General features: G+C 47.1%; 1 protein-coding gene and 1 long non-coding RNA gene across 2 annotated transcripts in view; one reads left to right on the plus strand and one right to left on the minus strand.

Annotated features, from left to right (window-relative positions):
• LOC310751245 (septin-2) overlaps positions 1-14929 on the plus strand; it is a 59432-nt gene extending 44503 nt beyond the window's left edge. Inside the window, exons 12-13 of the mRNA XM_083590499.1 lie at positions 3577-3668; positions 13662-14929. Of these exons, the coding sequence (XP_083446625.1) occupies positions 3577-3645 (69 nt within the window). The 3' untranslated portion in view covers positions 3646-3668; positions 13662-14929. The remainder of the gene's footprint in view (positions 1-3576; positions 3669-13661) is intronic.
• LOC310751483 overlaps positions 1-25476 on the minus strand; it is a 363050-nt gene that overhangs the window by 153689 nt on the left and 183885 nt on the right. The gene's annotated exons all lie outside the window — the stretch shown is intronic.

A 25476-nucleotide genomic window follows, 5' to 3' on the forward strand; every position in this document is an offset into this window, starting at 1 on the left:
ATACAAAGAGAGGGGAGAAAACTGTTGTCCATAAATAGCTGGGGCGCAGCAGCTTGTCACACTTGAAGAATGTCTCTTTTATGATGCCCAAAGAAGTCCCATGGAAAAAAAAAGTTTCCCGCGGGAGACTTGAAAAAAATAAGCATTAAGACTGGCTTCTGATTGTGTGTGGGTTTTTTGGCCTGTGCGCAGCGAGATTAGTGGCTAGTTAAAAATACCTTGAATACCAAAGAGTGCATTTAGCATCGTGGGAACGTCTTCCTGTTATTTGCTTCTCCACGGCCCTGAAACTTCTCTTGGTCCTTCACCCTACAATCCTCTGCTGGGTTTTATTAGTTAAGAGGTGGCTATTTCTGTCTCTCTCAGTTTTAGTTGGCTAAACGGCTGACAGGCTCCGCAGCGGTCCTGGTTGTCTCCTATTTTTTCCTTTCCTTTTGTCCATAGTAGGGCTTTGTATGATCTACTGGAGGAATCCCTGTGGCTCAGTTGTGCTGGACAACTAGTCAAAACATGCCCTCCATCAAATAAATAACCACTTGTACCCATGATGTATAAGACTAGAAATGCATGCAGTTTATCTGAATGTTTTATAATACAGTGGTACCTTGGGTTACATATGCTTCAGGTTACAGACTCTGCTAACCCAGAAAAAGTGCTTCAGGTTAAGAACTTTGCTTCAGGATGAGAACAGAAATCGTGTTCCGGCGGCGCGGTGGCAGCAGGAAGCCCCATTAGCTAAAGTGGTGCTTCAGGTTAAGAACAGTTTCAGGTTAAGAATGGACCTTCGGAACAAATTAAGTACATAACCTGAGATACCACTGTATACACCATATAGTCCCATTATTGGGGTGTTAGGGGAGGGGTGGTACCCCTGGTGGGGGGCACGTCATGCCCCTGGGTTAGTTTGTCTGCCTAATAATAATAATTATTATTATTTATACTCCGCCCATCTGGACCTCAGTGTCCGGGCAGAACGATGGAGGTGCCTTGCACTCGGTTCTCACCTGTGGCTTCTAGAAGCTGTCAGCATGTGACAGTGGCTACACCCCAGGAATGGCTTCAACTAGCCAGCTAAACCAGGTGAGGATAGTTGATGGGTCTCAAACCCTCAGTGAGTTAGGGGCTTCCCCTGCAAGCGAAGACAGGCCCTGGCAGATTGTGGGTCCAAGGGTCAAGAAAGCTGTTTCTGCATGTGCTGTAAAGGGAAGTGAGGGGCAGATGAGGCTCATCAACCTGGGAAGGTAGCTCATCTAGGACAGCCTTTCTCAACCTATGGGTCCCCAGATGTTGAACTACAATTCCCATCACCCCTAGCTAGCAAGGCCAGAGCTCAGGGATGATGGGAGTTGTAGTCCAACCACATCTGGGGACCCACAGGTTGAGAACTGCTGATCTAGGAGAAGGAAAGCTCTGATCCTACACCTCCGCTGCCTTGTGGAATATCTTTGGGGGGAGAAAAGGTGAAGGATTCAACCCTACACAAATCCAGAGCGGAGTCCCTCAAGACTCTTGGATAACGCCCTGTACGCCGCCTCCCAGCTATTCCTGCAGCCAAGCTGGTGCCGAATATATTGCTTTCCTTTCCTTTGGACCCCATCAGCAGAGCCATCAATCCACCACCAATCACCTGCCTCTTTCTCATTTGGTGGAGATGCCCTGAGCAGGGCCTTGACATGGGCTCTGAATCATGGCTGCTCACGCGCTCTTTCCTCGGCCTGTTTTTCAAATCAGTTGAAGCAGACATCCTTTCCTATGGATGGTTGAGCTTGCTGCTTTTACTTTCTGCCAGCCAGCATGAGTGTGTGTGTGTGTGTGTGTGTGTGTGTGCGCACACACACACACATACACACACACACTCGCAGGGAGAGAGGGGAAAGGGAGCTCGTTTTCTGCCCTGAATATTTATGAGAGGCTCTTTGTTTCCTCCTTGTAAAGGTAAATGTCACGAGGCCAGATCATTTCAGTTCTTTACATGGAACGTAGGATGAGCAGTCTGCCTTGAAAAGCTCCTGCCGGCACCGCTCAGCAGATGGGTTTTAATGATACTGTCAGTTTAGAGTGTTGAAAATGATTGCTCATTCCCAAAGGAAATGTGTCCCCCCACCCCCAAGAGGGTGCATTCAATGCAACCTTGTTAGGGGTCACTGAAATTAAGTCTTGTGTATAAATACATGCAGCAGTCTTATCCACCAGCCCGGTGCCTTCTCAGTGCTCTTAACTACAGCGCCCACCAGCTCCTGCCAGTATGGGAGGTGAGCAAAGACCAGATCCACTGGCCTTGATGCCCTTGGAGGAAGGAGGCAGGGCTTTGGCTAGGGCCAGCTCCAGGTTTGAGGAGGCTTTGGCCAAAGTGCCTTCCTCTGCCCGAGCACCCTGGAAAAAATGTATCTGGTAGTAGTAAGCAATGCTAGGTGACTGAGACTTAATGCCATTTTCATTTCCCACAATGACCCAGTATTGTGGTTTCGGAGCCTTTTGGGAAACTTGAATGGCAGCTAAACCCAGCTGCATGAAAAGGGTTGTTGTGGTTCTTCTTGTTGTTAACAAAGTGTCTTAGAGAACAAAGAATCATTGAATTGCAGAGTTGGAAGGGACCATGAAGGTCCTCTAGCCTAACCCCCTGCAGTGCAGGAATCTTTCTCCCAATGTGAGATTAAGAGTCTCATGTGCTACTTACTTAACTATTCATGTTAGTTTAATGCCCTGATGAAGCTGTGGCAGCTTTCTGAGGATGCCAGGTGCTCCTGATAGCCCCGATTTAATATTATACAGTGGTACCTCGGGTTACATACACTTCAGGTTACATACCCTTCAGGTTACAGACTCTGCTAACCCAGAAATAGTACCTCAGGTTAAGAACTTTGCTTCAGGATGAGAACAGAAATCGTGATCCGGCGGCGCAGCAGTAGCAGGAGGCCCCACTAACCAGAGGTACCACTGTATATGTAAAATGGCTGACAAGTCCTGTTGATTTGATTGTACAGGATGCCTTCTCTATTTCCTGTTCCTATAAACGTCTCTGCCTTTTCTCCCATGGATTCCTTTCCCTACTGACTATTTGTATTTTTAATGTCTTTATATCCCTGATCTCCGACGAATTACAGTTAAGGTAGCTTATGAAAATAGCTAAACAAGGAATTACAGCTCGTTTTAGTAATTTTTAAGAGCCATCACGATAAAATGCAAGAAGCGGCTGCAGCAGGACAAGGCAACGCAACTGCTACCTCTCTGCCTTAGGGCTTCTGTTATGACATGCCTTAGGTCAGGCTGCCACTCACCAGTTGGCTAACCAGTTCAGAGGTGATGAGCCTGCGGCCCCTCCAGATTCTGTACTGGCCCTTCTGGGGTGTGGTTGGTGGGCTTGGGGAACTGGTGTCCCAACAACATTTGGAGGGCTACAGGTTACCCCCACCCCTAAGCTAGTTGAAAACCAGGGCCTTAGTTGACAAAGCAGAGGCAGACCAAACACCCTGGCCAAATCAAACCCTGCAAGATAGGTTTTCATGGCATTTGTTTTAACTGTGCTGGGAACTTGTTTAAATTTAGAATTCTCTTTCCTTTCTTTCTTCCATACAGTTGCGTCGCATGCAGGAGATGATTGCTCACATGCAAGCCCAGATGAGGCTGAAGCCTGGCGACGAGTGAGACGGTTCACCAGGCCGCTGATGGTAGGTGTCACTTCACATTTTGGAGGCCTTGGCTCTAAAAGTGCATGCAGGTCAATTTTCAGCAGCAGCAACGAAGAAACAGTGGGGGTGGGGGTACAGCTCCTTGGAAAATAAAAGAGCAACAACCGTAAGCACGCAGAGGAATGACTAGGCTGGCAGTTTTGTGTTGACGAGAAAATGCAAAGCAGTACGATCAGATTAAATTCCAGCTTTCTGTAATAAATGGATTTGTGTATATGGTTCCTTTGGTCCTCGAGGGGCCATTGGGCTACCTTGCACAGCTTGGCAGGAATGAGCCCTGCCTGGAGGCCTCTTCTGGCTTCAGAAAGGTAGGTACACTTCTCATGTTTTCCCCCTAAACTATGGAAATCGAAAACATAGGGGGGAAAGCGCACAAAGTTTGTTGCTACTGTTGCTGAATGCTCAAGTTTTAAGACACCCAGCTTTGGTTTGCTGGTCCTCTGGAATGTAAAGCCTGAGTAAAAATGGTTTATATTCTACCTTATGACCGCGTGACAAGCTGCCAACATTCCAGCCCTTAAATAAGGAGTTTTTTGTTGCCTCTGCTTGAACCTTTGCTTTTCCTGTTTGCATTAAAAGCACACGCACACAGCTCTTCCACGTTGTTGTAGACATCTTAGCTAGCTACAAACCACTTTCCACAATTCAGTCAGCCTGTCGTGCCATTTCACCAAGAAGCTAAACAGATGATGCGGTTTAAGAACACTTAGGGGTTTTTTTTGTTCAAATTACTGGACAGGAACAAAGTTAGGCTTTTAGCAGCAATGGTAATAACGTCCTTTACCAAAATGGCACCTGCACGATTTCCCCAAACTCCAAGATAGTCATGGTAACTGAGGGGGTTTGCAGGGAGAGAAATAGGATTCATGGAACAAGTGAAGGCAAGGGAGGCGGTCCTGGGCTTCATGAATGAACCTGTGCGGATTGGAAGCATCTGTCCACCTGGTCTTGAATGGACCTTCATGAATCCTTCCAATCTCAGAGCTATTTGCAGATTGCATTTGCTTTTGCATTTAAAATACGAAAAGTCCTTTTCTACTACCATGGGGAGCACAAACTTGCTTTTGAATATAAAGGAAGACTCTTTAAAAACAAAAAAACCAAAGCCCCGCTACCTTGTAAAATCAAACCCATCTGCTTACAGTGGCAGCCAGGAAGTAGTTAAGGACCAGCTGGAATTCTGTTTAAGACAACACTGATGCTATCAGAGGTCTAAACGCCACAGCGTTTGGCATTCTGAAAAAGCGATTCAAGCATCCAGTCCAAACCTTATCCACCTCCTAATGTGGCCTATTTTCCAGCAAAAGGAAGCCTGTTTTCAAAGTTGACTTGCTTCTTTCTGACTAGTATACACTGAAGGTTGAAAAAAGACAACAGGGGTTTCGTGTGTATTCAAAAGACCAAAAAACCTGTAGCATTGTTAAGAACCTGTTTTTAAGTTGCAAGCTATTTCAGAATTCTTATGAGTGTTAATACTGGAAGAAAAAAAAAAATCAGAGGAGCTTAAAAAAGACTAACAAATTTACGCTTGCATAAGTGTTTGTGGATGAGATGCTATTGCATCAGATGTGGTCCACATCTTGATAAAGTGGATTCTAGTTAACAAAAGCTTATGCCATTATAATAAGGTGCCATGAGACTCCTTCCTGTGTGTTTTTTTATGGGGCAGCTTAAGACAGCTACTGCTTTGGAAACTATTCAATGTAAGAAAGTATTCAGAAAGCCCCCCCCCCCCCGTGTTTAGAAGCCCACTTCTAATAATTGCTAGTGCACTTTTGAGATGTCTGTTCAAAACCTTACTGAAATGTTTACAGAATTGTGTGACTTTGAGAGGATCGACAAACAGACACACATGCGTGCGCACCCCCCACCCCCCCAGCTGAAAGTGTGAAACCATTCACCCTTCAGAATTTGTAGCAGGAAGCCTGGATAAGGGTTATCCATGGCCACACCTTAGCTTGTGTTCTTCTAGAGCAGGGATGGGAAAACTCTGGCTCTCCAGATGCTGTTGGACTACAGCTCCCATCATCCCTGACCATTGACCACCCTGGCTGAGGCAGGAGTGCCTGCTTGGCCCCACGACTGTGGGTGCCCTGGGCCGTGGGTGCCATGCAGCATGAATGGCCCTGGCACCGAAATTTGTGGGAGCCAGGGCACTTCATGGGGAATTTTGTGGGTGCTCAGGACCCCACGGAGCCGGCATCTGTGGGCTGAGGCTGATGGGAGTTGGAGTTCAGCAATATCTGTTCCCCATCCCTGTTCTAGGGTGGTGCGTAGCATTACGGGACCACCTGCAGCCTACAGGCTACTGAATTGTTTAACACAGATGGCAAGCAGGAACATAGATAGCTGCCTTACACCAAGTCATTCCATTGGCCCACCTAGCTCAGCGCTGTCAACTAGGGTTTGGGGCAGGGAGTTTTTCTCAGCAGCTGGTACTAATGCCTATTGCACTGGCTCTGTCTTTTTGGGGGCTCAATTCAGAGTGCTGGTTTTGACTTGGAAAAGCCCTTCCCTGCTTAGGGTCAGTAGAGTTGAAGCATCGCTCGAATGTGCCTGCCTGTATGTGAGGATGTAGAGGCCCTTCTGTGGATGTCTTTGTCATCTAAAGCCAGGCTTTCCATCCCTGGGATGGAAAAGATTCCCCACTCCTGCCGGAATGTTGTTTTCAGACTGCCTGAGATGTGCTTTTACTCTTCTTGTTCCCTTGGTCTAGTCTGTTACCACTTGCCGTTTAGACAGACTTCTTTTGAGCTGATAGGAGCACTGGGAGTGGGTGTGGATGAGCACATCAGCACCAGTGCAAGCAAGATTGGGAATGTCTCAATCTGGGATCTGGGAGCCCAACCTCCAGCCCAGAAAGCACAGTCCTGTCTGCACAGCACAGCAGAGAATCACGCTGTCAGCTGATGGATTTCCATCTTTCTCAACTCTGCAGGCTTCCCTTTTTTTTGGCAGCAGGCTCCAATAAAACAATCCACAGCCTTTTTTTTCTTTTTTGAGTTTTCAAAATTAGACCAGTGCTTTATATTATTTTTATAACTCATGGCATCTCAATCTGCCTGTGTTGCCGAAATAGCTGCGGTAAGGTGATAGAGATGGCTTTCTGTTTTTCTTTCTGGAAATGAGAATTAGCAACATAAATCTGCCTCCCCCTCCAGATTTTTTTGGCAAAGAATAATCTCCCATCACTAAACTAAAAACTTGCAAGATTGGATTGCCTTCATATTCTGCTCAGTTCGTTTAGGGCAGTCTGCCTTAACTTGTTGCCCTCCCATGTTGTTGGACTCCAAGTCCCATCCGCCCCAGCCAGCATTCTCAGCAGTCAAGGATGATGGAAGTTGTTGTCTGAGACATCAGGTTGAGGAAGGCTGATTTAACATAGCAACTGGGGTGTCTTTGGGCCAGAGTCAAGAATTTAAACTCTGGAAAAGACTGCGACAATTAACTCATCCCACCTATCTTATAATGTTCCTGCATAACGATGGAAGAGTTTATTGTGTTTGGCTTTTTTTTTTTTAAGGGGGTGGGGCGTCTTGAGCTACTTTCGCCTAACTTGACCGTATTATCACAACGTGTGGTTTATCTTGCTTTTAAAACCATTAGTCATGCTCCTGACAGGCACATTGCAAAGAACTGAAAAAACAGCCCACTCCCTACAATAATGGATACGTGGGGTTCTAAAAGAAAAATATGTGTGGCGTTGCCCTAGCAACCAGACTTTAATCATGGTCCGATGCCAAACTGATGTGATGAGAAAAGTCATCTCGGGGGGGGGGGTTAGTGGGGGAGGAAGGATGTATTTGTGTCTGTAGCTTCTGATGCCTGGAATGTGAAGCTTAGGCAGAATTCTAGCCTTTTTGGAGCAACCACCTTGTAGCCTCCGGGGTGTTTTGCTAACCAAGGCTGGGTGAGCTGCCCCAACGCTCTGGCTCCCCTGCCTCGCCGTGAGTCACGCTGGCCCGTCGGCTTTGTTGCGTCTGCAGAAAATGTGTTGGGATTTGCTCCGATGAGGTTCACTTGCTGCTTGAAGCTTCCTCCGTCTTTTTGAAGGGTAATGCTGAAATAATGAAAAATTCCGGTTCTTTTTATGCTTTGTGAAGACCTAGAGATTTGTGGCTTTTAAAGAGGGAAGATTTTTCTGGGTGTTTTGTGGTTGCTTGGATCTGTGGATTACGCTCACATGGTAATGATCTTCCTTAACATGAGGTCATTGCGTGCTCCGGTGAGGTTGGAGCAACCCTTTTTCTCCTTAACTCATTAATCTTGTGTGCATCCTGCCTTTCCTCCATGGAGCATGAGACTCAGTATGTTGCACTCTCATATTCTCAACAGCCCTATGAGGTAAGCTTGGCAGAGAGAGACAGAGACAGAGACAGAGACAGAGACAGAGACAGAGACAGAGACAGAGACAGAGACAGAGAGTGTCAACTTGACCAAGGCTACCCACTGAGTTTTACGGCTGAGTGGGTTTCCCCTGATGTAAATCTCAGGTCTTAGATAGCTCAGTTAGTTAGAGCATGGTGCTGATAAACGCCAAGGTTGCATGTTGTATCCCCTTATAGAACAGCTGCATATTCTTGCATTGCAGGGGGTTGGTCTAGATGACCCTTGGGTCCCTTCCAACTCTACAGTTTTCTTATTCTATAGCCTAACTATATTTTAATATGAACAAGCAGTGCATGCTGCTCAAAATCCCACAATTTGCTCCTTCCCACCTCTCACTGGGAGCAACAAACCATGAGGGTCTTGAGGCTCTTCTCATTGGCCCGACTCGTGGCTCATGGTTTATTTCTACCAAACAACAAACCACTTGCTGTTTGTTTGGGGAGAAGGCCCTCTTGCCAGTAGCCACCTGGCTGAGCTCAGAAGATAACGAAGAACCCAGGGAATAGATTCTGGGGAAGATTGGGCTGTATCCCTTTAGCCCACAGGCACTGGCAACAAGTAACGCTGTCGAACAGTATCTTGAGAAGCATGAAATATTGAGCTGTTGGGATGGAGTTTCCAGTGGAGCTCATGAGTAGTGTTTTGCTGCTTGCTCATCCGGAGGGCAAGTAGCGTGGTATGAAAGGGAGAAGTAAAGGAAATGGGGAGGATAACCTCCCCTGTTTCTGTTCTTTCTGTTCTGTTTCAATGCCACCTTGATGGTGGGGATAGCAGTAGGAGTCACAGGAGACAGTTAGCATCCATATAGAAAAAGGCAGGGAATCAACTAGGGCATAAAAGGTTTCCCTCCCAGAGCCCTGAAATCCCTTTTATTTGCTGGGTTTTTGTCCTTTCATCAGTTTTATCACTGTATCATAATCATGAGGACTAGGAACCTGCTTCTTTCCATTTAAAGATTGGAGGGTTGCATTCTGATACTTCAGGAAGCTGAAACAATGCTCCAGATTTGTGGCCCATGTGTTAGTGTTCTTAACATCCTTGCATTGCTAGTGGGGGGGGGGGAGGAAGGTGCTGTATGATTTTAAAAGTACAATAACTAATATTGTGCTAAAAGAGGATTTGGGTTTTGTATTAAGCTTTTAATCCTTGAGGTAAGAGAGAACACAAACCGTTCAAGTAGGAGTGCTTTAAAAAAAAAAAAAGAGCCAAAACAAGTAATATCCTATGACTAGTGATCCATGTTTTATTTCTCCTCATGCGGCCAGTTTTTAAATGATTGTGAAAGTCTGGCTCCATGTGGCTTCCTCGTCTCCTCTAATCCTTTTGGTGTTAGTGTCATTTCACAATTTTTGTCAGTGATCTTCTCAGACGGAGTTGTGGTGTATCCTTTTGACTTCTGTAAGCTTCTCCCCGCAAATTCCCCCTTTTTTATTTTGTAAATGCAAGGAAGTGAAAATACTTAGAATGTTGGTGACTGATTGAAATACATCAATCAGTGTCACTGATGTGTTCAGTACAAAGGGAATGTTTCCAGATTTCACATTTTCTCTTGATGGCACCACACTTGCAACCCATGTGGAGAATTGTGTTGGTAAACAAACAGGAGGCTGGGGGAAGTAGCAATCTTATCATTTTATTTATTCATTAACCCATCAATTTCTTTTCTACCCTACCTTTCCGCCAAGGATCTCAAGGTGATATACATGATTGTAGTCCCACCCACCGCACGGCCTCTGCACTTTATCATCCATCCATCTAGATCAGCCTTTCTCAACCTGTGGGTCCCCAGATGTTGTTGAACTACAACTCCCATCACCCTTAGCTAGCAAGGGCAGAGCTCAGGGATGATGGGAGCTGTAGTCCAACAACATCTGGGGACCCACAGGTTGAGAACTGATGATCTAGATTAATATATCCTGCTTTGTAACCCTGAGAGGTGATCAAAGTAGCTTATGAATGATTATCACAAAAAAGAGCCCCATTCTGGTATCGGGGACAGAAACAACATGGTGTCCCCCATGGCGCCAGGATTTATTCATTTGCTATCCTCATCTGTGTTCCACCCTTACGTTCCCCTTCTGCTTCTCCCTACCAGACAACAGCTTTGACTGATGTTCTCTGAGGCAAGGGAGTGGGGTTTGACAGCTGGAACAACAACCTTGTGAGAGAGTTTAGGCCAGGAGTGGGGAAGCTTTTTGACTCCATGGGCCAGAGCCTAATTGGAATTGGACTCACAGGCCAAATTTGGAATGTGGGCAGGGTTTCCCACCTGTCAGTCACATGGTGTCATAATGCATCATAATGGCAAATACCAAAGTCAGGGCTTCAAAGCACCTTGCATGCTTCTGCGGAAAGGGAAAGGTTCTCCCCTCATTTTAGCAGGTGAAAAAGCCCCCTATGTTCTAGCAAGAGATTCCGATGCCTTCCTTTTTGTGATTCAGGGCTGGGTGGGTTGGAATCCCTTGCTAAAAGGGAGATTTCCATTGTTTTAGCAGGGGATCCCATGCAGGTTTGCATGGACTGGTCTACTAAAATAATGGGGGGCGATGGTGGAATCAGTTTTAGCAGGGGATTGTGGTAGCAAACAGCTTCCTGAATCAATAGGAGGTTAGCCTGAAAGAGTGCTGAACAGAGCAGGATTTAACCCTTGCTCATCAACGAAGAGGCAGCCAATTTAGCTTGATCTACACCGCTTCCTGCAAGTATGCTTTTCTATCCCAAGGGCTTCTTATGACATTTACATTCATAATACTCAGTTGCAGTGGACCAAGGGTTTTGTTTTGGCCTCTTGTGCTAGGTCTTGAGAGATTCGTGACAAACCCTTGCACCTGCTGTTCTCCTGGTGATGTAAGCCCCTGGTTTTCTGTCAATCCTGCCTCTGAGGCGAATGTCCCAAATATTTTTGCATCTTCCTCTGCTCTTACCTGGACTGCTCAACTATGTTCCCAGCACAGCTGCATAAATATACAAGGGTATGAAGTGGCCTCCTGCCAGAATTCTGCAATTCAGTCACATTATAATACAGCTTAACGGATTTGGATCGAAGCAGGGCAAGCTGACTTCCCCATCCTGGTGCCCTCCAGGTATTTTGGAATGCAACTCCTGCCAGGCCTAGTCAGCACGGCCCTGCTGGCTGGGCCTGATGGGAGTTATAGTCCAGAACTTCTGGAGAGGCACTAGGTTGAAGAAAGCCGTTTTATTTTGCTTTAGTGGAGATGCCAGATGGGGTAGCTGTTAACCTGTTAGGAACGGAGAAACCCAGGACTTTCAGACCAGTAAATGTCCTGGTACTCATCTGAATGTGAAACCTATTTGGAGTAACTGCAAGGCTTGTGGCTGCAGTTCAGTAGATGAGAACAGAAAAATCCTGCTGGATTAGGCCAAAGGCCCATCCTAGTCCAGCACTCTGTTCTCACAGTGGCCAGCCAGATTCCTACAGGAAGCCCCTAACTTAAGCAGGACCTAACTGCAGGTTCAACTGAACTGAAGTGCCTAGTTGAGTTTCCCCCCAAACTTGGGTCTCCAGCTTTTTTTGGACTACAGTTCCCATCATCCTTGGCCACTGGTCTTGCTAGCTAGGGATGATGGGAGTTGTAGTCCAAAAACAGCTGGAGACCCAAGTTTGGGAAACGCTGGCCTAGCCCTTAGACTACCCACCGCCAGCACTCTCTTTTGCATGCTGTGATGCCTCACAAACTTTGTTCTAACATCAAAATATGGAATTCGAACAGTGCGCTCTTTCAGGGATGGTTGTTAGCCTATCTCAACTTTCTGTTTCCCCAAATCCCTCCCCTGAATTATGGCAGGCAGTAATTCAGCAGGTCATGGGGTCTGGAAGTAAGCACCGTGGAGGGGCTGCTACAGCTTCTCCCTCTGATTACCTCCGCCATGGCAATTGGTAGCTGGGAGGAGTCTAAACTGGGGCTGGATCCAGGCATGGAGGAGCAGAGCTTGACTGCTGCTTCCTGTCCTTTCATGGCCTCGGCAATAAATAAAGGCGTGTTAAGGTGTCAACCTGTTAACTTTGCCGTTCCAGCACTTATCTGTCAGTGTATAACGTCCAATTTAAAAATATGACTCTTCTGAGGAAACCAACTGTGTCAAGGCAGGACTGCAACATTTACAGTGAGCAGAATTTAGATCTGGTTGCAGCTGCTGAGCCCACAGTGTACTGTTGCAAAGGTCCTTCGAAACAGCAACAGCAGTGGTTTAGGTCAGGGGTAGGAGCTTTCCCTCCAGATGATGCGGACTAAAACACTCACCACCCCCAGGGTGTGTGAAGCAGGGCCATTGAGGGGTATGGTATGGGGAGAACAAGGTTTGGCTTGGTTAAAACTCTACGGCTGACATAGAGAAGCCTGGATGGCTGCATTTGGGCCCTGGGCCTGACATTCCGCACCCCTGGCTTAAAGTTCTCTAACTGCACTATGCCTTGGTGAGTAATTTAGCAGAATATGGCCAGCCTGCTTTTAAAAAAATATCTCCCCAAGTCGAAGGATAAAAAGGCTGACGTTTTCAAATCTGGGAATTCAAAGTGGAAACCTGAGATAGTCCAGGGGCAAGGGGAGGGTGGGTCTGCAGCCCTGCCCTCCCTCTTTTTACGGTTCTTCAGACCCTCCCTGGCCTAATTCCCTTGCCAAAGATCTCTGGACTCAGATTCCTCGCTTCCCATTTTGCTCTTGCCCTGTTTTTCAATTAGGACACAGTGCCTAACCCAGCACAACTGGCACTTTCTCAAAGAAACTGGAAAAACAAGATGCTGCTGCTGGATTGTGTCTAATAAAATGTAATCTGGCCTGGAGCAAATTTAGGTAGCATTCCCTTAATGTTAGTCTGCTTCCAGGAAATTGGCAGAATAGGTTTTTTAAATCAGGTTCCTCCCCTTCTTAAAATAAAGATAAAAATGTGTGTGGTGCCTAACTATTGAAAGGGCTAAATTGACAATATAATAACAATAACAGATAATATCCCGCCTTTTTCCCAGACTGGGACTCGAGGCAGCTTATGCATACCCACACACAAAACACCACACACACACACTGGTATCATTCGCATGATTTGGAGGCAGACAGTATGTGCACAACTTTGTATGTTTGAACTGCTTGGATGTTTAGTAACTGCTATTATTATTTAATTTAGATGCTAGAATGGCTTCTAAGTAGTTTGCAACTATGAAATCAAAGCACAATCAAATCAATACATAATTAAGTCAACACATAATTAAAATACACAATTACAAATCCATCCTTAATTAAAATTACAATAAAACAAAGAGTAAAAATAAAATAAAATGTTTAAACTGTCAAAACCGTAAAATTGCAGGTTCTGTTCAGGGAAACGCTTGCGTAAACAGGTGAGTCTTCTGGAGCCGGCGGCATGCCAACACTGATGGGGGGGGGAGCTCTGGTATTTCAGCGGGGAGGGCATGTCCTGCATTGAGAGCACGAAAGCCAATACCAGGGAATTGTGTCCATGGGAAAGTTTTCTGTTTCTTTCAATAGAATGGATCTGTGCTGTGTTCGTTTGCACAGGGTGATCTACCTGTGGAAGGAAGTCTACGGCCTTTTCTTCTTTTTCTTACAGTGGCTACTCAATGCTCTTAAAATGGGTCAATGCTTTATCTGAAACTGAACGGTGACACTAGTGAAACGCCAATGGATCATGCCTGGACGCAGGGCTGGATGCTACGAGGAGCAGCTGGCGGTCTTGAAGATCAAATTGGAAAGCAGCTTCTCTTCTTCTCCCCGTATATATACCGTATATATATACCTCTCCTTAATCATGTTGCTTATATCACCCTGTTGGTAATAATATGCTCATGCTTATAATGTGGGACTTACTTTTCCTTATCTTTCCCTCGCTCCTTTTTTTTAAATTCAAAAGCAAATGTGCCATCTTATATGCAGTAGGCTTTGAGAGTAGGTTGATGAACCATGTTTCGTTTTGTTTAGCTAGGCTAACATGATACCTTTTTTTTGTGTGTGGCAACTTTCTTTCTAAAAGACGAGGTGACCTGTTTACCATAAATGTCTGCAGTCTCCTAACTACATTTTGTTTAGGCTTTGTGTAACCATTGTGTAATTTGTTGCTAGTTTACAACAGCCCCGTCCGCACTGTATGTTTAAAGCAGTACCACCCCACTTTTAAACAGCCACGGCTTCCCCCAAAGAATGCTGGGACGTGTAGTTTGTTAAGGGTGCTGAGAATAGGAGTCTCCTAATAACTCTCGGTCCCCTTAACAAACCACAGTTCCCAGGATTCTTTGGGGGAACTCATGACTGTTTAAAATGGAATGATGCTACTTTAAGTGCATATGGGACCAACATTCTTCTCTCGCTAAAAAAAATATGTCTGTCTCTGTAAGCTAGTCTTTGCCAACCTAACACCCTCCAGATGTGTTTGCATACGGTTTCCACCAGCCCGAGCCAATGGGTTAGTGGGAATTGTAGTGCAAAACATCTGGAAGGTGCCAGGTCAGTGAAGGCTGTGTTGTCACCTGTGCGTTGGCTCTCTGGGGTAGAATTCCCCTTGGTGCTTCCTGGTTTTTTATTATTATTATTATAAAAATACAAATAAACGGTACAGAACACTAAAGTGATGGGGGAGGATGAGCCATCCTTTTACCCGCGATGCCTTAAAATCATGCAAATGTCTTAACATGCCAAATATTCTCAGAGGCCTCCTAGAAGATCCGCCTTGAATTTTTCAGGTACTAATTAGCAACCTTTTCTATCGGAACAGGTTTTGTTTTTCCTCGGTTGAAAGAACAATGGTATTTTCACAATTATTTTATATTGTATCATGACACTAAACGTCCCTTTGCAGTTTTGTAATAAATTGAACAGACACGAGGGGAGGTAAAGCGTGTGGTTTTTTAAATCCTTCTATTTTGGTTCACTAAACAAAATACGTCGGCAGAATCTGTAAAGACCCGGGGATGGGGGACCTGTGGCCCTCCAGTTGTGGTTGGACTACAACTCCCATCACCCCTGACCACTGTCCACGCTGGCTGGGGCAGATGGGTGTTGAAGTTTAGCCACATCTGGAGGACCACAAGATACCTACCCCTCTTCCCTCTCCAGCTGCAGTCTCCAGGAAAGTCGCTGACCCTTCTCCCCCAAAATTCGGTTGGTGGGGTGGGGTGGAGAATGAAAACACAATGCTAGTGAAAACATAAGGAGAGCCTGCTGGAGAATGGCCCATCTAGGCCAGGATGCTGTTCTTACAGCGGCCAATCAGATGCCTGTGGGGAACCTGCAAGCAGGGCCTAAACACAAGAGTTCTGTACTCTCCTCTCCTGCAGTTTCCAGCAACTGGTTAGGCATGAGTGTGGGGTGTTCAAGTATAAAAGGTAAAGGTAAGGGACCCCTAGGGACGCAGGTGGTGCTGTAGTCTAAACCACTGAGCCTCTTGAGCTTGCTGATCGGAAGGTTGGTGTTTCGAATCCCCGTGACGGGGTGAGCTCCCGTTGCTCTGTCCCAGTTCCTGCCAACCTAGCAGTTTGAAAGCACGCCAAAAAGTGCAAGTAGATAAATAGGTACAGCTCTGGCGGGAAGGTGAATGGCGTTTCTGTGCGCTGCTCTGGTTTCGGTGTTCCAGTGCCCCAGAAGCGTTTAGTCCTGATGGCCACATGACCTGGAAAAACTGTCTGCAGACAAACGCCGGCTCCCTCGGCCTGTAAAGCGAGATGAGCGCCACAACCCCAGAGTCATTTGCAACTGGACTTTACTGTCAGGGGTCCTTTACCTTTCCCTTTTTAAGGGACCCCTGGATGGTTAAGTTCAGTCAAAGGCGACTATGGGGTTGCAGCACTCATCTCGCTTTCAGGCTGAGGGAGCCGGTGTTTGTCCACAGACAGCTTTCCAGGTCATGTGGCCAGCAGGACTAAACTGCTTCCAACACAACGGAACACCTTGATGGAAACCAGAGCACACGAAAACACTGTTTACCTTCCCACTGGAGCAGTACCTATTTATCTACTTGCACTGGTGTGCTTTTGAACTGCTAGGTTGGCAGGAGCTGGGACAGAGCAATGAAAGCTCACTCCATCGTGTGGATTCAAACTGCCGACCTTCTGATTGGCAAGCCCAAAAGGCTCAGTGGTTTAGACCACAGTGCCACCTGCATCCCCCAAGTATGCACAGTTGTGTGTATGGCATCCACAACTCTTTCACTGGTTAGCAAAAACGTTGGCGAGCCCTGATCAAAATAAAACACAAATGTGTAAAAACAAACCCACCTTAAATCCTTTTATCATTCTTAGATACTTGCAAGGAAGAGACTGCTGTGCAGCTTTGCATCAACTTAATTCTGACTTGAAAGTCACTGGGACTGATTCGTATAAGAACTTGGCTGGATCAGGCTAAGTGTCAGTCTAGTCTAGGGTTACCAGATGTCCCTGTTTCCCGGGGACAGTCCCAAGATTTGCAAATAAGTCCCCGGACAAATTCCATCCCTGGAATGTCCCCAGATTTCATCTAATGTCCCCAGGAAACACAGCAGCGGCAGTCTCAGCAGCCCGGAGCAGTTGGCTCTGGCTGGTTTCAGGAGCTGCTCGGAAGTTCCCATATGATGGTGGTGCAGGGGCTCTAAGATGCAGCTTCTGGGCTGCCTCCACCTTCCCTGACCCCAGCAACTAAGCTGTGAAGGAAGGCTTCATGCTGCCTATGGGAGCAGCCTCGCAACTCCTACTTGCTTGCAAGCAGGAGTGGGGCAGGCATCTCTCAGCTGTGAAGGGAGGTTTCACACTGCCTACCAGAGCTTGTGTGCAAGCAGAGGGGGCAGGGATCTCTCAGTTAGGCAATGGGAAGCCTCCCTTCCCAGCTGAGGGATCCCCGCCCCCTCCTGCTTGCAGGCATGTAGGAATGGGATTGGGGCTGCTCCGATGGGAAGGGAGGCATCACGCTGCCCGAGCCTCGCTGCCGCCGCTCTTGGCCCTCCTCCGCCTTCCATGCCCGACCCACTGCACACTGCTTCCCGACCACCACCACTGAAGAACCAATAACTCAGGGGCTGCCCAGGCTCATGGAGAAAGGAGATATGAAGCTTGGAGGAAGGGGAAATGCGGTTGAGGTCAAGGCGGCGGCCGCCCCTCTGCCACCACCATCGCTGCAGCATCAATGTCCCGAATGTGTAGTATGTATGTATGTATGTATGTATGTATGTATGTATGTATGTATTTACAGTGGTACCTCGGGTTACATACGCTTCAGGTTACAGACTCTGCTAACCCAGAAATAGTGCTTCAGGTTAAGAACTTTGCTTCAGGATAAGAACAGAAATCGGGCTCCGGCGGCGCGGCAGCAGCAGGAGGCCCCATTAGCTAAAGTGGTGCTTCAGGTTAAGAACAGTTTCAGGTTAAGTACGAACATCCGGAACGAATTAAGTACTTAACCTGAGGTACCACTGTATTTAAAGTGTCCCCGGATTCATTGAAAAAAATCTGGTAACCTTAATCTAGTCCAGCACCGTCTCCCCCTACAATTGGCCAAGCAGATGCCTCTAGGAAGCCCACAAGTAGGCAGCTGGGGCTGGTCCTTGAGGCAAATTGGGCTCTGCCCCACCCACCTCAGCCAGCCCCCACCTGTCTTGCCACCTTCCTTACAACCTGCCCAGAGGGGAGGGAAGTGTTCGCTTCTTCCTCTCAAGTCTCAGCGTTGTAGAACTCAGCAAAGAGGATGAATATGGGGCCAAAGCCAGAAATGGTTGGCTCTGCCTCTTGCTCCATCTGCCATTGGGCTCCCTGGCCTTGCTTCCAACCAGTCCAAATGGGCACCATCCATCCCTGGAAATGGGATATGCAAGGCAATTGCTCTCCCCTGCTCATTTTGGAAGTGATGGCACCCTTCTGTAGTTTTGCTGCAGCCCAATCCCGTGCCTATTTGTTCTGGAGCAAGTCTGTATTCACCGGAGCTTTCTCCCAAAGAAATGTGCATAAGGAATACAGTTGTCTCACTGTGTTTTCATGGGGGAAACCCTTGCAGCCCCATCCAGAAATTGAAACTGATGTGGTAGTTTGGGGGTGATCTTTGGCATGGATTGCCAATGGGAAAATAAACAAGTCACTGCCCTCGATTACCTAAACACTGAGCATACAAATGGTTCCCTAAAACCCCAGGGAATGTCAGTGGGGAATCGATTTCTTAGGTTGCATATGCACCATACATTCAAAGCACATTCCCCTCCTGCAAATAAAACAGGACAGTAATTTCTTAAGGGTGTTGGGGATTGTAGCCTCTGTGAGGGGTAAACTATAGTTCCCACAATTCTTTAGGGAAGAGGGATGAGCTTGAAGTATGGTGTGCATGCAGCCTTATAAGGGAAGAACTTCAGCCAGGGTCTGAATCAAAGGGTCCATAAAGGCAAGAAAGATATGTAGATTAAAACCGTGGACTATCACTGATGAGGAAATGAGCTGTCATTCTCTTCACAGTAATGTAAACTGTTCTAAGCTTCCCATAGACTGTTTCCTGAGTGCTCTAATTCTGCTTGGTGCTGGTGGTGTTGGCAGGGAAGAGAGGAGGGGATGAGATTTTCTTCCCCATTGTGCCATTGGTGGTGAAATAGACCAGGAACTGCTGAGCCAATGCAAATGGCTTAGTAGCCCAGGTCTGACTCGCAGGCTTTGCAGCCTCTATCTGAAGGCCCACATCCACACGATGCATTCAAAGCAGTATCATAGCACTTTTAAAAAAAGCATGTCAGGAGCTGGAGTCAGGGGCAGGTCAGCAAGAAAATTTCCAGTGTCAGTGAACTCTTTATTCAGAGAAACCCAAACAGACCTAGTGATCACAGCAACTCTTCCCAGTAGGTCTTGCCCAGGCTTCCTCAACTTCGGCCCTCCAGATGTTTTGAGACTACAATCCCCATCATCCCTGACCACTGGTCCTGCTAGCTAGGGATCATGGGAGTTGTAGGCCAAAAACATCTGGAGGGCCGAGGTTGAGGAAGCCTGATCTTGCCCCAATGAGGCAGTTGCGAGGACTGAAGGCCCCTGCCTTCCCGCTGCTCTCTAAGGCCCCATCCCCAGGTCCTTCCCCAGCAATCTGAAGCGCCTTCGTCTTGTCTCTCGTTGCTCTGCCCTCTTCATCTCTCTGTGTGTTCTGGGAGACCAGTGGAGAGGGGAGCTGTTCACAGCAGGAGGGGGTGATTCCATGTCTTCTTCAGCAGCCTGCCTCCACTCTTGATCATCTTCTGATTCTGGCCTGCTCTCTGTCCCAGCCTCTTCCTGCTCATTAAACCGTGTTGCCTCTTCACCTTCTGTTCACCTTCTGACACCACCTGTGCGCAGTCTGTTCCCACTGACAATCATTGCCATCCAACCACCACCCCCGACTCGGAGCTGCCTTCCCTTGGGGGCTCCCAGCTGGTGCCTCCCACGTCCACCACTCCTCTGCATCCAGCCAGTCCATGTCACATGACTTGCCGCAAAGCATCCTGGGAGCATCTGCTTCACCAGCATCTGGTGGTGGAGGAGGAGCCTTTCTCTCTCTCTGGAGACACATGCTAGTGGTGGGCGGGACTAAAACCAGCAGTGGGCAGGACCAAAGCCAAAGTGGGTGGGACTAGAGCAAAAAGTGGGTGGGACAATCCCTTTCTCCCTCTCTTTTAGCCCTCCCACTCCCCATCTAGCAGGCTGCCAAGAGAGGGAAGGATAGGTCTGAAATGATCTCTTGCAGACGTCTTCTGAGATTAAGTCAAGAGCTGCAAATTACCCCTCCCTCTGTCCCTTACTAGAGCGGGTGGCGCTGTGGTCTAAATCATAGAGACTAGGGCTTGCCGATCAGAAGGTTAACGGTTCGAATCCCTGCAACGGGGTGAGCTCCCATTGCTGGGTCCCAGCTCCTGCCAACCTAGCAGTTCGAAAGCACGTCAACGTGCAAGTAGATAAATAGGTACCGCTCTAGCAGGAAGGTAAACGGCATTTCCGTGCACTGATCTGGTTCGTCAGACACGGCTTAGTCATGCTGGCCACATGACTCGGCCAATAAAGCGAGATGAGCGCCGCAACCCCAGAGTTGTCCATGACTGGACTTAATGGTCACGGGTCCCTTTACCTTTACCTGTCCCGCACTAGAACAGGCATGTCCAAACTTGGCCCTCCAGCTGTTTTGGGACTACAATTCCCATCATCCCTGACCACTGGCCATGTTAGCTAGGGATGATGGGAGTTGTAGTCCCAAAACAGCTGAAGGGCCAAGTTTGGCCATTCCTGTACTAGAAGAACCCTTGGTTGGACCCAGCCAGCAGGCCTCTTCTTCTGTGGTGTTTTGCTAGGAGGAAACCCACCACGGTCTCCTGAACAAGCTTTGAATTATCCATTTAGTCTGCATCTGACTGAAATTTCTGTTGGCAGGCTGTCAAACGATGTATGGATCTGACTCGGTGAGGTTGCCTTTTGTTGCGCAGCAGAGACTCAAACGGCTTTGCGGTTGTCTGGCCTTTAAAAAATCATGCCAATATGGACTCCATTTCTTCTTTCCCACCCCACCCCCATTGACTGAGCTGAACCGAGAACTCGAGAGGTTTCCAAGCAGCTTTGGTTACATGCATTTGTTGCGAAAGGCCAGCGGCCAACTTTCTGAGCTTTTCTTCTTTGCGTCGTCGTGAGGGAAGCATTTTACGCGGAAGAGGTGACGGAAGAAGGTCTGCGGTAATCGCTGCATCACTTCAAAAAGGTGGTATTTGATTATGGCAACAACCACTCGAACACACCAGTTTCCTGCATGAATATAAGTATATAATAATAATAATAATAATAATAATAATAATAATAATAATAATAATAATTTATTATTATTTGTACCCCGCCCATCTGGCTGGGTTTCCCCAGCCACTCTGGGCGGCTTCCAACAAAGATTAAAAATACATTAAAATGTCACACATTAAAAACTTCCCTGAACAGGGCTGCCTTCAGATGTCTTCTAAATGTTAAGTAGTTGCTTATCTCTTTGACCTCTGATGGGAGGGCATTCCACAGGGTGGGTGCCACCACGGAGAAGGCCCTCTGCCTGGTTCCCTGTAGCTTTGCTTCTCGCAATGAGGGAACTGCCAGAAGGCCCTTGGTGCTGGACCTCGGTGCAGAACGATGGGGGTGGAGACGCTTCTTCAGGTATACTGGAACAAGGCCATTTAGGGCTTTAAAGGTCAGCACCAACACTTTGAATTGTGCCCGGAAACGTACTGGGAGCCAATGTAGGTCTTTCAAGACTGGTGTTATGTGGTCTCGGCGGCCGCTCCCAGTCACCAGTCTAGCTGCCGCATTCTGGATTAGTTACTGCAGGAGAGGGGGACCTTGGCCTCCAGGCCTCTCAGTCTGGCCCTCCAGCTGTTTTGGGCCAGACTGAGAGGCCACACACCTCACTGGCTCTCTGCTTCACACCCCCAGTTTTTGGAATGTGTCAAACTCCAGTAAACAGTGCCTCTTGCTTGTCTGGATGGGAGGTGTGTATGTAGAAAATAGCCTAACTTGAGAGACAAGGGAGTGCACCTCTGGGGGTGAAGTCAAACTGCTGCTGTAACAGCACCAAAGTGACCTCCCCAGGGGCAAAGCCTGGACAGTTTATATGGATGTCCTGGGCTGCGCAGGTGACAAGTCTTGCTGATGTGCTCCAAAGGAAAGCAGAGCAATACATTTGGCACCAGCTTGGCTGCAGGAGTTGCTGGAAGGAGGCGTACAAAGCACCATCAAACCATCTCAGGGGCTTCACTCTAGACCAGGCATTGCCAAACCTGGCCCTCCAGCTGTTTTGGGACTACAGTTCCCATCATCCCTGACCACTGGTCCTGTTAGCTAGAGATGATGGGAGTTGTAGTCCCAAAAACAGCTGGAGGGCCAAGTTTGGCCATGCCTGCTCTAGACTGTATAGGGTTTAATACTTTGCCTTCTCCTGAAGCTATCCCACAAGGCAGTGAAGGTTTAGGGTCAGAGTTTTCCTTCTCCTAAATGGGCTACTTTCCCAGGTTGATGAGCCTCATATGCCCCGTGATTCCCTCTACAGCACATGCAGAAAGTGCCTCCTTGACTGTTGGACCTACTCGTGGTCTCATCCACACAATCCTCTGGAACCTGTGTTTGCATGCAGGGGAAGTCCCTAACTCACTGACCGTTACCCTCACCTGGTTTAGCCGGCCACTCAAAGCCATTCCCAGGGTGTGGCCACTGTCGTGTGTTGAAAGACCTCGTGTGTAGGTCTTGAAAGACCTACATTGGCTCCCAGTACGTTTCCGAGCACAATTCAAAGTGTTGGTGCTGACCTTTAAAGCCCTAAACGGCCTCGGTCCAGTATACCTGAAGGAGTGTCTCCACCCCCATCATTCTGCCCGGACGCTGAGGTCCAGCGCCGAGGGCCTTCTGGCGGTTCCCTCATTGCGAGAAGCAAAGCTACAGGGAACCAGGCAGAGGGCCTTCTCGGTAGTGGCGCCCGCCCTGTGGAACGCCCTCCCATCGGATGTCAAAGCGATAAACAACTACCTGACATTCAGAAGACATCTTAAGGCAGCCCTGTTCAGGGAAGTTTTTAATCTGTGATATTTTAGTGTATTTTTGGTTTTCTATGGAAGCCGCCCAGAGTGGCTGGGGAAACCCAGCCAGATGGGCGGGGTACAAATAATAAATTATTATTATTATTATTATTACAGCTTGTAGGAGCCACAGGTGAGAACTGAGTGCAGGGTGGGGACCAAAGGTGGACAAAGTACCCTAGAAGGAGCAGGACATGTCACCCAGCAGAGGTGCTACCCTCCCCTAACACCCCCACCCCCCTCTTTATTTCTTTTAAGTAACAGTTGATTATTCAGCCTAGCCCTTTCAAAAAGGTCGTCTGGGATATCTTTTTATATGTGACCACGGCAGCAAGAGTTCTGATCGTGGCAAAATGGAAGAGTAATGAAATCCCCTCTATACAAGATTGGATCCAAAAGCTGACCGCATATGCCGAATTAGATGGTCTATCAGAAAAAATAAAGAATATATCGAAACAAGAATTTGTTTCAAAATGGGAGGTTTTCAAAGAATATCTGAAAAATAAATATAGTAGTTCAAATTCTGTTGCAGCATTCGAGGAACTTCAGTAATAGTTGCAAGGTAGATATAAGAAATTAGATCTATTAAGAAAAAGTTTAATTATGATAAAAGTGTGTATTGGAAATAAGTAATATGAAATCGAAATATGGAATAGACGGGAGGTTGGGTCTTTAGTGTTAAGACCACTAGATGTTTTATTGTTTGCTAAGAAAATTATGTGTCTATGGTTATTCTTGTGTGTAATTTGATATTTGAGTTTTTTTCTTTTTTCTTGCTGTATCAATAAAAATCATAAAACAAAAAGAAAAACAAAACAAAAAAACAAAAAGGTCTTCTGGGTCAGAACTCAGAAAACGCATAATTATAATAAATCATTTAGGTATTTAGGTCCCTGCGATGCTGTCTGATTCAGAGTCAGTCCATCCAGTTCAATATTGTCTACACTGACTGACTCTTCAGGGTTTCAGATGGGTGTCTCTCTCCCTGCCCTACCTGGAGATGCTGAGGGACCTTCTGCATAAAAATAGCTCAGTCAGTAGAGCACAAGACTCTTAATCTCAAGGTTGTGGGTTCAAGCCCCATGTTGGGCGAAAGATTCCTGCATTGCAGGGGGTTGGACTAGATGACCCTTGGGGTCCCTTCCAACTCTACAATTCTGTGATGATTCTGTTATGAAAATCGGATGCCCTGCCGCCGATCTGCGACCCAAGAAGCTCAATTATTGTTAGGGTTTTGAACAGGGCTCCTTCCCAGTCCTTCCTGGAGATGCTGGAGATTGAACTGGGACCTTCTGCATGCAAAGCAAAGTGCTCGGCTCTTGAGTTGGGACTCTTCCTCTTCCTCTTCTTCTTCCTCTTCAGTAGGGCTTCCTCCTTGGCAAGCATGTGCAGAACTGCAGCAGCCTTAGATTCAAAACAGGCTGACTGGATTCTCCACGATGTGACCAGCTCATTTTCCACCCTCCCCTGAAACTGTTATTAGTCCTGGTTTGAGGGTCATGGCGCCTACATGTGACTTGGAAAGCGTTCTGAGTGCCTGATATAATCATAAAAGTTGGAAGGGACTATTAGGGTCATTTTTTTAAAAAAATAATTTTTATTAACCGGCCAATCAAATCAAATCAAATCACATCACATAAATTCTGAATTACAAAGCCGAATTTTAAATTTTGTTGAGGGGACCCATATTTCAAGATCCGAAGGGGGATTCTGATCATCTTTTTGCTACTGCGTTAATGTCCAAATCAGTCCAAACAAAGTTCATAATTCTATCCAGTCTTATCTTGCTGTTTCCACATCACATCTTGTTCATATATTTTCTCTTTTTTCTTTAGGGACTATTAGGGTCATTTAGCCAAACCGGTTCCAACGCAGGAATCTTTCGTCCAACGTGGGGCTTGAACCTACGAGCCTGATATTTAGAGTCTCATGCTTTACCGACTGAGCTATCCCAGGCCTACCCTTGTTTTCATAAACAGAAAACAGCACTATCCAGTTTTAAAACACAGAACTGGCTGGCTGAGTTTTGCAGGCCAGGGATGTGCACACCACAGGTTTCGTAGATCTACTTTTCTTTTCCCGTTTTCTTTTTACTACAGCTCCAAGACCTGCCAATCAGAGAGGGGTGCAAAAGGCAGTCGGTTAGAATCAGTGGAGGTCGCTCCATTAGGGCAGGGGTCAGCAACCTTTTTCAGCCATGGGCCGGTCCACCGTCCCTCAGACCATGTGGTGGGCCGGACTATATTTTTTGTGGGGGAAAATGAACGAATTCCTATGCCCCACAAATAACCCAAAGATGCATTTGAAATAAAAGCACACATTCTACTCATGTAAAAACACCAGGCAGGCCCCACAAATAACCCAGAGATGCATTTTAAATAAACGGACACATTCTACTCATGTAAAAACACGCTGATTCTCGGACCGTCTGCGGGCCGGATTGAGAAGGTGATTGGGCCGGATCCGGCCCACGGGCCTAGGTTGTCTACCCCTGCAATAGGGTATCCTCTCGGGTTTGCCTTTGTAGAACTCAGCAGAGAGGATAGGGACAAAACCAGAATTAGTTGGCTCCACCCCCCATTTCCTTGGCTCCACCTACTAACAGGCACCCGGACTTTTGCCCTACCATTCCCAATGAGCTCTGACCCCCACTGGTTACAATTAAAGAACTGGGTGCTTCTGAGCACATCTTGAGCCTAGCAATCTCATTTTCAGTACCAGAGCTGAGCTCACAGTCCTTAAAAACGCAGACACACAAATATCCTCTCCTGGTTACCCGCAAGCCTTCTTCATTTCAGAAATCTAATTTAGGTGCAGGAGAGTGGATTTGTTGCTATTGCTGAAACAGCAACCCTTGGTGATCTCCTGCAGGTAC

The sequence above is a fragment of the Podarcis filfolensis genome, assembly GCF_964270895.1.
Source record: "Podarcis filfolensis genome assembly, chromosome: 16".
Taxonomy (NCBI): Eukaryota; Metazoa; Chordata; class Lepidosauria; order Squamata; family Lacertidae; genus Podarcis; species Podarcis filfolensis.